Source organism: Spodoptera frugiperda, chromosome 4, assembly GCF_023101765.2.
Source record: "Spodoptera frugiperda isolate SF20-4 chromosome 4, AGI-APGP_CSIRO_Sfru_2.0, whole genome shotgun sequence".
NCBI classification, from domain to species: Eukaryota; Metazoa; Arthropoda; class Insecta; order Lepidoptera; family Noctuidae; genus Spodoptera; species Spodoptera frugiperda.
The window spans coordinates 3,033,371-3,045,632 of NC_064215.1; the positions used below are offsets into that span (position 1 = coordinate 3,033,371).

At 34.9% G+C, this 12,262-nt stretch overlaps 2 protein-coding genes across 3 annotated transcripts in view; one reads left to right on the plus strand and one right to left on the minus strand.

Moving 5' to 3' along the window:
• LOC118272403 (cyclin-dependent kinase 14) overlaps window positions 1-7,170 on the minus strand; it is a 74,641-nt gene extending 67,471 nt beyond the window's left edge. The window contains exon 1 of one of the 2 annotated variants that reach the window (XM_050693461.1): window positions 6,953-7,170. In XM_050693461.1, the coding sequence (XP_050549418.1) occupies window positions 6,953-7,022 (70 nt within the window). In that variant the 5' untranslated portion in view covers window positions 7,023-7,170. Of the gene's footprint in view, window positions 1-1,352; window positions 1,800-6,952 lie in introns of those variants that run through there. The other variant, XM_050693462.1, reaches the window with a different exon arrangement.
• Window positions 7,171-7,401: 231 nt separating this feature from the next.
• LOC118272754 (islet cell autoantigen 1) lies at window positions 7,402-11,736 on the plus strand. Its single transcript, XM_035589407.2, has 4 exons — window positions 7,402-8,106; window positions 8,213-8,452; window positions 8,665-8,913; window positions 9,150-11,736. The coding sequence occupies exons 1-4, from the start codon at window positions 7,537-7,539 to the stop codon at window positions 9,369-9,371; spliced, it is 1,281 nt and encodes a 426-aa protein (XP_035445300.2). The 5' UTR covers window positions 7,402-7,536; the 3' UTR covers window positions 9,372-11,736.
• Window positions 11,737-12,262: the final 526 nt, after the last annotated feature.

A 12,262-nucleotide genomic window follows, 5' to 3' on the forward strand; every position in this document is an offset into this window, starting at 1 on the left:
TATAACAGTAGAGATTATTAAGCCCCGTTTTAAATATTTGCTTGCGTTTGCTCAGTAGTGGGAGTCTTCCAGCTGACGATAATCGGAAACGAAATATCAAATCGGTCATTCGAACTTACAGCCGATAACAAGTCAGTCCAAATTAGCGTCGATCACAAACAGAAAAACAAAATCATCTTTATTATGACATCGATACAGGAAACCGTAAAAGCACCGAACGACATTATTGAGGAAATGTCAAAAAGCTCATAAAATTCGGATTCGATTAGGTCATAACTCGTGCTAGATTATACGTGTTACGTGTTAAAAAGATAGCAGTTACACATACTATGTATATTACATTAGTTTGAAAGAAAGTAGCACAAATGTAAAGATAACAAAATGATAGATGGATTGGCTCTGTCCAAATATCTGTTACAAAAATGCTTTTGGTTCTACATAAAACTTTACCTACTTGATAATTGCTTTCACCCGCATGATCTATTTCAAAAGGTCTGTTGTAAAAATAAATTACAGAGTTAGGGCTTGAGAAGTACTAATTTATACGTTAAAAAAATTGCAAGTTGTAAAAGCCTTAGGTAGTGTTAGGGCCTTAGTCTTAGATTAGTACTTATGACACAACAAAGGAATGCAACTTTATCATCACCATCGTGTTTTCCACACCTGAACATAAGCTTCATCTAATGGTTTCCAGATAAAACCCATATTTTACTTATATTACTGAAAGAACACTACGAGCCTTCTACAGCTACGAAGTCCATAAAACCGTTATTATAAGAGATGTAACCAAATTCATGAGAAACATAACCGTTGTTTAGGTATCGATTGTCGATACGTTTCATAGTATCATTAAAGTTTCATGAGACGAAGTGGCGGTGGCAAACTGCTCTACCTCTATTATACATTTACAGTTTAGGCCAAGACGTTCATAAATATTTTATACTCTTTTGGTAACCGAATTGTAACTATTTCAATATCTACGCAAGTTCATTGTTCTAAGTGATAGGATTAAATAGACTTATGGATCGTAGGGTAGACTCAATATTTTTTTTAAGATCATCATTGTTTAATTCAACGATTAATAGCACTATTTAAAGTCTTCTGTCATTTATCTCGGCAGGTCAATTAAGTTATGCTTGGCTTTATTTTCGGTTCAGTACGAAGTACTCTATAAAAGTAAGCACCGGCTTAATAATAAATAGCTTAACCATCTACATAACTCAAAGGAGTAAGCACCTTCATATTTTTCCCCAGCCATAATTTAACGATACATCAAAAGCGCATCGTACCTGTAGGATAAACAATTTGAACATAAAACAATTTTACGGCTTCATAAAACATATACTACTCACTTCTTTTCGAAGTGCTGAAGCCATCTTCGTGGCCGTTGCACGTCCTGTCTTCATCATATTCATAAACCTTGAAGCTTTCGAACGAATACAGCTTGACGGCTTTTGTTTCCTTCCTATTCACGAAATTTCTTGATAAGAAGTGATTAACAAATCGTACCGTTCAGCTAATTACAATTCAATGTCCGGGTAAACCACACAGTTGTTCAAAAGTACACACAAGTCGACCCTTAAACTAAGGGGCTCTAGTTCCACAAACGACACACTGTTCACCAATAATGTCAGAGAACTTTCCTCAACTAGTTATACCACTCAGAGACTAAAATGTTTACAATCACGACGACAACTTTAGTAAGATGGAAGCCCGCTTACGCACGAACTATTGTCATAACAGAACAATGGATCCGACGAAAATGTTTAGTATCACAACAGCAACGTTCGGAATTCAAAAGAAGTTATAACTTCGCGATCGTAAGGGAACCGGGAGCTCTCAGTAGGGCGGGAGCGCTCGTGAGGGCGACCGCGTGTCGTCTGGCTGGGCTGCAGTGCCCCTGCCCGCCGCGCCGGCGCCCGGAACTGTGTCAGCAGACGCGGCGCCCAGAGCACCCCGGTACCCCGGCCTTTCATGAATACACCTCTCTCTATGTTTGACGCATCAATACATTCGTTGCCGTAGGCTTGGCAAACTATAATTGCCGCATCAACATGAATGGAATTGCGGTGAATTAGAAATGTCAAAAGTTAATCATTGTACAGGTTTACTCGAATTTTATAAAAGCGAATTTAAATCTAGGTATTTGGGTCAATCAAAAACAAAGCATGTCAACTAGAATCGATGAAAACGTTAATGGAGCAATTTAACTCAATTAATTACCTAATAACTCTCACAGTATCTTTAATTACCCTCGTAGTATCTTTCTCCCGTTTAGAATCGCCCTTACAAACTGTCATATTTATGACAAGTCCAAACGGAATACGTTACTGAGTCCAGAAGCCGCTAAGTGAGGGACTTTTCGCGCCATTTCTCTCCCTCTTCCTTGGCTTATTATGTACTATTTTTAGACTTGACAAGATTTCTTTAGTCTTCTGTCTTCATTTAAATAATAAATTTCTTCAAAAGCCACGTTTAATAAAGCTACAAGATTATGTATCAAGGTGATGACATCTCATATCGTGAGATGTTTCTTTTAAATATCAGTAAAAAAGCAGACACCAGATGCATATTATAAACACACGATTTCTGTTCACGTTAAAATCTAAAAGATTTCTATTAAAGGCACGTGTTTAGTACTGATTTTAACATCACATGATACTGAGTAAATAACGCCAAATTAAAATTGTTTTGTAAAACTAATCTGTCTGACACGATAAGCAGATGTGCAAATGTGAAAAAGTAATAACTAACAATAGGTGCAATTTCTCTTAGAACACTTTAGACGCAATGTAAAATTAATCAGTACCTAAAGTGTTACAAGAAATAAAATTATCATAAATCGTTTAGTACATTATGCAAACCATTAAATTCTCAACATAGAATTCGAGGAACTACTTGCCGTAGACTATAACAACAACGAGTTTATTGGAGAAACATTAAATAAGTCTTCAGAACAACTTTATAGGGCAATATAATAGATCTGAAGAAATGGGATCTACAATAATTAGGCGAATGGACTGGTAATAAAATCTAACGAGGCTCACGGCTTCCAAGTGCTGGCTTTACCAGAATTATTTTAATTAAACACTTATTGATCGATGTTTACAAAATTAATACTGATAGACGTTAAAAATTATGAGCCATTTTCAATTCCTTTAGAGTCTTCGGATAATGCGGTTTCGCTAAGTCTTTTCAGGCACAAAAGGACAGATTCACACAATATAGCGCTCTAGTGAGGACGAATGTGTCTAGTCTGGAGTAGTTGTGTGGATAAGTTGAATAGCACCCTGTAATTGTACACGCAGCCATTGTTGCCGACTAGGCACTAACAAAGACGTGTCTAGGCTATTCATTGCTTATACCGACAATCTAGGATTAAGGTATACCAAAATTACACCTTTGGAAAGGCAACCGCACGTAAGTCAATCGAAATCATACACCATTTGGAAGTATTGGTTAATTGACTTCCGTTTGCTTCTTACACATCCTAAATGAAACACTATAAAACGTTCTACATTAACTACTACCTACTTAAGAACTAATTTATATTCCTGGTCCACAGAAGCTTTAATTACAAGAACTATTCCGAACTACCAAGCGAGCAGGGTATAACCCAAACAAATTGGAAAGTTGCGTCCAGCCAAATAGTTTGTGCTCTTATAAATAAATAGCAATCTAGCTAACCAACTGGCCCAGATTACATTACAGTAAAATATCAGAGTAATGAATTCATTTGCAAGTGAATGAGCTATATGAACACTCGCAAAGCTCTTTCTATCTTATCAGGCTAACAGATCGACCTCTGACATTTCGAAGCGAGCATTACAGGCCACCAACCTGGGAAATGTTATTTCGAACTGGGACAAACGCAGTGTTTACGTTGGCAAGTAAATGTCGTCTTATTTTATACATAAAGCTTATACACTGGGAATTTCTGAGCCGAGCGTTACATTTAATATTTAACTGACAAAGTGTTTAGAGAAGCATAGGTACCTACCTACCTGGTTTCACTTGCATAAGGCTGGAACAATTTCATCCTATTAAAAATTTACAGAATAATAAAGTCATGCAAACATAAACTTCAGATATTGAACGATGTTACTGGTTTCACAAATAGAAGATATACCTGTACAGTTAAGCCATGTTTTAAACGTATACCGGTTTTTAAAATAAGCAAATTTCTTAGTGCAAAACTTGAACAGACTTTGTCCCTTAGCTGCGTGCAAGGTCGTCAAGTGTTGCGGTGACTATTATTATATCGTATACCACAGCAGGTGACTAGTAGGGAAACCGCAACACGAAATCAGGTAAGGGGAACTGTTCCCACTTTATAAATATGTTCCTTTTGAAAATAAATGGCCCAAGTGATCTATCTATTAGATTTAAGGATAGTCGAGTTCAAAATCTGTCGATATAAAACTTTTTCTTCGGAGGAGGAGATAAATAACTTGCTTTATTAGTATGATTCAGTGAAAGATAAATATTGACGTAAATGGGATAGGATTTAATTAATTAGTTAGCTAGTTTTTGCCGCATACGTAAAGAAAGTTCACGATCTGCGCTGCCTGACCTTTCGTGCTTCGCTTTGTTAGCTCGAGTTTCCTTTATATAATCAAAGTTGTAATGACGTCTGTACCTCATTAATTTGCTACACTATTATTATGTTACTGAGATAATTTCATTTGCTTATTCATTTTCAAACAAGGGCAGTTCTTTATAGTCCTTCAGGATTACTTCAATGACCGTAAATCATCGCTAGATTTTCTTACATCTTCCAGCGTAAAACTTCAAAGACCAAGACACTATGTCCCTTCACAAGCCGTCAAAGGGCAAACAGTCCGTAAAATTCTGATATCCCAGCGCACCTGTTTGATATAAAATGAATGGTCGACCCTAATATACCTCGAAATAGCTTGTAGAACTTTAACTCTCAGTAGTAAAACCCCAAATGTTCTTTACCCTCGCCTATGCTAATTTGGCACTAAAAGCCGGTCGTGATACCGAGCCTAAGAGCTCTAAGATCGATATGTCGGGAATAGACACGCGACGCGAATCAAACGACCACCTTGACCCGGTTACCGCCAAATGTTACCCTCGCTCATACGGTTTTGTTAACAATGACGCGTCTAATGCGACTAAGGAGTACGTATCTGTTTTTTCCACCTGCCGATCACTTGTCGATGGTAAGGTGACTTTGTTAGTCTATTGTCTGACACTTATTTGTTTACTGTACTGCTTTATATGTGATGTTTGCATGGTGCTGAAAGCCATTGACCGAAGTTTTTTCAGTGCAGATTTTTCAAAGAAAAGACAATGTGATTAATGATGTTTCACATTAATTTCAGTCACCTGCTTTACATTGCTTATTATGCAGTTTTTTTTTTTCAAAAGAATATAACTTCAAAATTAATTCTTTCATCAAATAGGTTTATTAGGTGTCCATATTTGAAAATGTTAATAAATAAATCGAGAGTGTTCTAATATCAAGTACTTAATAACTATTTTTAAACACATATTGTATCATGTTTGTGGTTTTCCTAGTAGTTACCTTTATGGAAATAAAATTGTATTTATTTATAAAATATAGGTACTTATATCTCTTATATTTATTCATGTGTCATTAAATCAAACATTCCTCCTTTTTAGGGAAGTATATTCTATTTTAGTACACCTAGTAGGTAGGTACATACTAAACTATTAAATAATAAAGAGTTGTCTATTACATACAGAAGTAAATCACAAATTAGTGTAGCCATTGGAGTTTTTATTATTCAAGGAGACAAAACCTTAGGTTTTGTTTTACCACTTTTGTGTCAGTCTGCGTCGGACAATTTGATTTTTTATCTTAGCACCTATCTTCCATAAAGTATGAAATATGGTACATTGATTAATAGAAATCCGTTAATCGGCAATGCTGAATGAAATGTTGTCAACCTCTATGTAACTATCTTTTTTTTTTGTTAAATATTTACAAATGGCATAATTTCAATACAGTACAACATCAAATCATATGACCATTCCCGTGTAATGTTATCTAAACAAATTATTAGCAAACCGAACAAAAATACAACTTGATTTGTTTTATTAACACATAAATATTAGTAAGTTAGTACTAAATTTAGATAGCAAACAATTCCTCACATGACAAGCCCGTAAATAATATGTTTGCCAATAGACTATTGACTTATTTCTCGCAGTTTCTCATTAGAGAGTCTTTCAAATCTACAAAGGGAATGTTAATGATATAACTATTAATTGATTTTTATTTACTATTAATAGGTTTAATTCTTACCACAGGTACTTATTCAGTAATAAATCATTACATGTTTTAGACGTAGCAATTTAATTCATTCTTTATCTTAATGTGTAAGATAAATCTACAAACTTAATTTAATACTTTAATTATACATTAATAACATGCTGCAAATACTTAGGTAACAGACAGTATGAAATATTGTGCAAAAACATAATGCAATATCCTAAAAAAAGTAAAAAATCACATCCACTTAATACACTATGACCTCAATATTCGAAATGTGAATCGGACGTTGATCGCGTGCGTTACATTTTGAAAGTCTAGTGCTTCAAGAAGAATGACTAGTAATAATAATAACTAGGACAACATGATTGACATGCTTACCTTGTACTTACAATACTAACACACAGAATTTACTCTTTCTAAACCAGAATAACTACCAAATAGTCGTTTAATCCAGTAATTATACTGCTTATGTACCTAATTCTACAATTTGAAATATTACCAAACTTGAAAAGTATCCTCAAACTTTTAACATAAACAAAAAACAATGGCATTAACCTGCAGCTAAAACATCTTCACTAAAGTATCCTGGGAAGTGCTTTAAATTATCAACTGTAATAGATCTAACTAATTATTAAACATTAAAATACATTAGCAAATTATAAAAGCACTTGTGACAACCAAACTTACCATCTTTGACGTTCTTCGAAGATTGTGACGATGACACACCGGGAATCGTTTTATCGGTAGCACAGTACATTATAATTATTTGCACACTATTGTGTTAAAAAGTCACTCTCACCTAATAAAATTGTACATATTATTATCAAGACGATTTGATAACACAATACATTCGCACTAACGCGAAACGCGGCGGCCATTCCACATTCCGGTTGTAAATATTCGTGTCATAGACAAAACTTCAAAAAAATTACTTCAGTCAAAGACAGCCGTCACAATATTTTTTTTATGTTTTATAATGCATTATATTGATAAAAAAACTGAAAATATTAATTTAAAGACATTGTTACTTTGTAGTAGTTGTAGTTTTTATCAGATTACAATTACTTTTTGGAACTGTTACTCAAAATCCATTTTAGAAACAGCGTTTTGATTTTTGGTCACATCGAAGTCAGCTGTCAAGTCAAAGCTAAAGTTATCAAATGTCAACACTGTCAAACAAATCGGTTTCCACTGAATTTTCAGTAATTCAGTTACAGAATTTTTAATTTATCGGTAGCTAAAAGTGAAATTTGTTTCCATTTACCAGTAACATGATGCAACATCAGTACTGGGTAACAAAAAAGACTGTGCTAAAAAAACTAGGAACCAAAGAGGATGAGTGTATTGTTGCGTCCGACGCCGAGCTTGATGCCAAACTGGAATTATTTCGATCAATATCAGACAGCTGCTTACAATTACAGCGAGTATTGGACCAATATCAGGAGCGATTGTGTATTTTGGCTCAAGAGGAAAATTCATTAGGAAAGTTCTTGCGAGATGCAGGGAAAAATGCGGATGCGTCTGGTAAACACATGGTATCAGCTGGAAAAGCAATTTCCTATTCTGGTCAGCAGCGCTTATCGGTGAGGGGGCCGCTCTTGAGGCTTTATCATGAAGTGGAAACGTTTCGAGGTCGCGCCGTGAGCGATATGCGGGCGACTGTGTCGGCTATGGAAAAAGCCCGAATTGAGTACCGCGCCGCTCTCAGCTGGATGAAATCGACGAGCGCTCAGTTAGATCCTGATACTGGACGCGGCCTTGACAACTTCCGAAAGGCACAGCGACAAGTACGCGAGAGCAAAAAGCTGTTTGATAAACTTACTCTGGATGTGTTGCAAAAAGTATGTATTTCGCACTATTACTTAAAACTTATGAAAAAATTCCGTATCCTATCATTTTATATACCTGTTAGTATGTCAGCAATAATATAAATAATAATATTTCCAGATTGATCTCTTAGCTGCGGCAAGATGTAACATGTTTTCTCATGTGCTCTCAAACTACCAAGGGTCCTTCATAACTTTTGCTACGAAAGTGGCACAAACTCTGACAGCCACTGCGGACACGATGAATGCCACTCCGCAGTATGAGTTTTCTATCTTGAAGGAATTATCTCAGACATTGGGTGAGAGTGAAGGCAAGCAGGAGGTTACACCACAGGACAAAGATCAGATGTTATTCTTCCAGGTACAAACTCAATGAAAATGTTTAAACTAATAAAATATACTTAACTAATAAAAATAGTTTAATACACCCATATATTATCTTATGTTGAAGTTACATAAGACTACAATTTTGTTGATTCTAGAAATAGCATAAAATATATGTTTTTGTTTCCATTTTATAGATTAATTTTGTAATTTTACATGATATGCTTAATTTATAATTTAAACTTTCAGGATGAATTTAAAGATGATAATCCAGAAACCAGTGAGAAATCTAAAACAGACAACGAAAATGACAAACAACCGTCCAATGAGAGAGATGCGAAGCCCAGTACTTCGCTAAACTTAATTGATACAAGCTACTTGGAATCAGAGTCATCTAGCGGGAATGCTGGAATACTATCTGAATTAGCTGGCCTACAATTGGATTGTGGTGATGGACAAGGCGATTTTGGAACCTTTTTGCCTTCTCAATTGTTACAGGTAACATTATTAATTTCAATGTTTAATCATAGAAATTCTCAAGTAACTTATTGTTCAGTATATGCAAATGAATACATTATGCATTCCTAACATAATGCAATTAAAATTCTATTTGAACTTTATCGTTATCACAAATGTGAGTAATGTATGACTCAACAGCAAATAATGTGCTTGGTTTATTTGCTGTTAAATTAACATAATTAGATATATAATTAAATTGATATATTCCATTTCAGAACTCATCCAGCTTGCTCCAAGGCCCGATGACCCCAGTAAGCAGCAACAACAATCAGACACAAGCAGTGAAATCGGTACAAACTTCGAAGCCAACACCAAGTTCCGTTATTCCAAAGAAAGAGGATAAAGCAGCATGGTTCAAACTCTTTGCGGAACTGGATCCTCTTGCTAACCCTGATAACCTTCTAGGGTCCAACACCAATCAGAGCCATGCAGCCTAATGCAATTTAGGTAATTTTCTAGTGAAAGAGCTTAGATTATGTTGAAACACATTCATTTTAAATAACATAGTGGTGTTGTCTCTGTCTATGCTATCCTGGACACTGCAACTATACCTTATGCGCCGTAACAAGGTGCGGCTGACAGATTCAGTAACGTTTCGTATCACTCTTGAAAGTTGCTGCGATTTAAAAATTATGCCTTACTATATTAGCTGTGTCACATTTATATTATGTTAAATCATTCGGAAGTGTAGTTAATTAAATTAAAACCAACCGGAATGTTCTAGTCTTTAAATAAAATCTAATGAAATGAAAAATAAAGTAAAGTGTTATGCGTATAACGTAAATCCATAGTCGTGTTTAGTGATGGGATGTACTGCTACGATGGATAGGTAGTCGATGTTTTTTTAGAATAAAAAACGAAAATCGTGCGTCGTTCAATTATCATTCTTAAAAAACCTTTAATTATGTGGGTAAATCTACTGTAGACGCGGCTCTCTCTGCCCGAACCACAGTGACTTTATCTGAGCACAAATAAGTAGTAGACTTTTCCGGCGCCTTTGATAATGTGTGGTGGTACTTAATCTGAAAGATCGTGGTTGCTTTAGTAACATATATAAACTAATATACACTTATATTCTTCACGGTTCTGTAAAACTGAAACTCTGAAACCCCTCAGGGCTTGGTCACAAAATATTTATTTTGACAAGTATATACACGTAGTTACACTGCACAACTAAATAACACACACATTTAATAAAAAAATTAAAGAGAATTAAATGTATGCTGCGAGTATCGATAGCGATGAAAAAAGATTTTTCTAATGTCCATCCCTAAAGAGAGACGTCAACGTCATACTGGCATCTGTCAGCCGCACCTTGTTACGGCGCATAGGGTATAATAGCAATGAATTCGAATTCACCAAACACTTGTTGCCATCACCATCGAAACATGACACTGTTACTGACAAATAGCTTGATTTCAATGCATATTTTCACACAAACTTCTGAAGTAATGAATTCATGTTGACCTATACCCTTGGTATGAGTTTGTACGAGAGCGCATTCGGCGCTCTGATTGGCCGGCTCGAATAATCCAACTAATCAGTACTCTTAGTACATGTTTGCTTTTACGCCTTCGGCACTCTGATTGTTGGTTCATTTGCGCCGGCCGCACTCTCGTTTCGTTTGCTTGACATAAAGCAAATTCATACTTAAGGAACCTGAAATTTGTATACAATTATTGAGGTAAATTACGTTGAAATGTCTATGTCTATGAATAATATGGTATCTAAAGCAGGATACTATACTACCTATAGATGTTGGAGTGATTAAAGTCATAATTACGAATGACCTATACCTATTCACGGTGATAAATAAGTGATGTACTTGAAGTAAAAAAGAAGTTTATGTATAGGAGTATTTAAAAATATATAATAACAAATATGTTTGATCCTAGAAATAACTTGGATTAGTACAATGAATGTATTACTATGCTCATTAGCTTACAATATTTATAATCATGTATTTTATGTACATTTTATATATTGTACACTGCTCTACTATTTAAAATGTAACAATCTGATATAAAAGATCTGTTGATGTGACAAGTAAATCCGAGTAATCGAATATTGGGGCTCCAATCCTATCAAGCATCTTCGGATTCTGTCGTGGCCCGAGTGGGACTTAGCACAAGCGTGTGATCCGTGGGACGCGACAAAATGGTGGCCCATTTAATTTGATAATTTATCAATCGTAGTACTTAAGTTGTATAACATTTTGTGTGTTGGAATTCTTGTTTAAATATATATTTAGCTAGTTTTAGAGTATTATATTTAAAGTACTTAATTTTATCACCAAAGATTGATGTTATTTGTATGTTTACTATATTAATATTATGTTGGTGTTATTTAGATTAATTATTTTATTGTGATAAAGTATATGTAACAAACCTATTTACATTCCGATTATTGTGTTTATAATCGATTTCCTACTTTATTATGCGATGGGAATATTTTGATGAGTCATTTCTTGTTATTTAACATTAACAAAAAAAAGCAGAATTGTTGGACAATAAAAGTCTCATGAATATGTATCAAAAAAACCGATGTTATTATTGTCATGAATAAAAAAATTAAACATCTGTAAAATTACAATGTTAAAATGTTTTTACAATCAATCTGTACACTAATATATCTAGTCATCTATGGATCTTATGCTTTTAAAAGGAATTATACCAAAAATTTATATGCTTTATATCCTTACAATTATAATTAGATTGTTTTAGTTTTAGGATATTATTTTATTTACTTTTTAGTGTTATGTGCATTCCATTTTTAATCTTAATTAAAAATAAATGTAACTGATACGTTGTTTTTATTTTCGAAAAAACATTTGAACATGTTAGAATGTTAGAGTTTCTGTAAATATTTTGACAACAGTAAAACTTATTTTTTAGCGATGCGCTTCAATGATGATGCGCTTATAGAGGCCCGCGTTCAAAGCCTCGAACAAAGTTGCAAGCCTTTCGGTATTTTACCGGATACATATCGGTGGGTGTGCGTGGAACTTCATTCCCCCTAGTCCTTTCCATCATCGAACCACAAGACAATCTGAAGAGCCACCGCTTCATGAAAGATATCCCACCCGCTTGCACAAAGCGCTTTGCTTCAAGCTTCTGCTAAGAAGTGGGATTCTTTACCAGAGTTTGTGTTTCCTGATAGCTATAACCTAGGTATATTCAAAGCCCGAGTCAATAGGTTGCTTATGGACAGATGTGCTCCGTCATGGGCCGCATCATCATTTACCACTAGGCGAGATAGTGGCCAAACGTCGGGTCATCAAATATAAAAAAAATGTAGTCGATTTTTGGAGTGGCTACGCGAGGTTCGC

Bases quoted from the DNA above. Each gene is read 5' to 3' on its own strand.
- LOC118272754 (XM_035589407.2), top strand. From the start codon at position 7,537: ATGATGCAACATCAGTACTGGGTAACAAAAAAGACTGTGCTAAAAAAA. The intron at 8,107-8,212 runs GTATGTATTTCG...TAATATTTCCAG, and splicing joins CTCTGGATGTGTTGCAAAAA to ATTGATCTCTTAGCTGCGGC. The intron at 8,453-8,664 runs GTACAAACTCAA...TTAAACTTTCAG, and splicing joins ATCAGATGTTATTCTTCCAG to GATGAATTTAAAGATGATAA.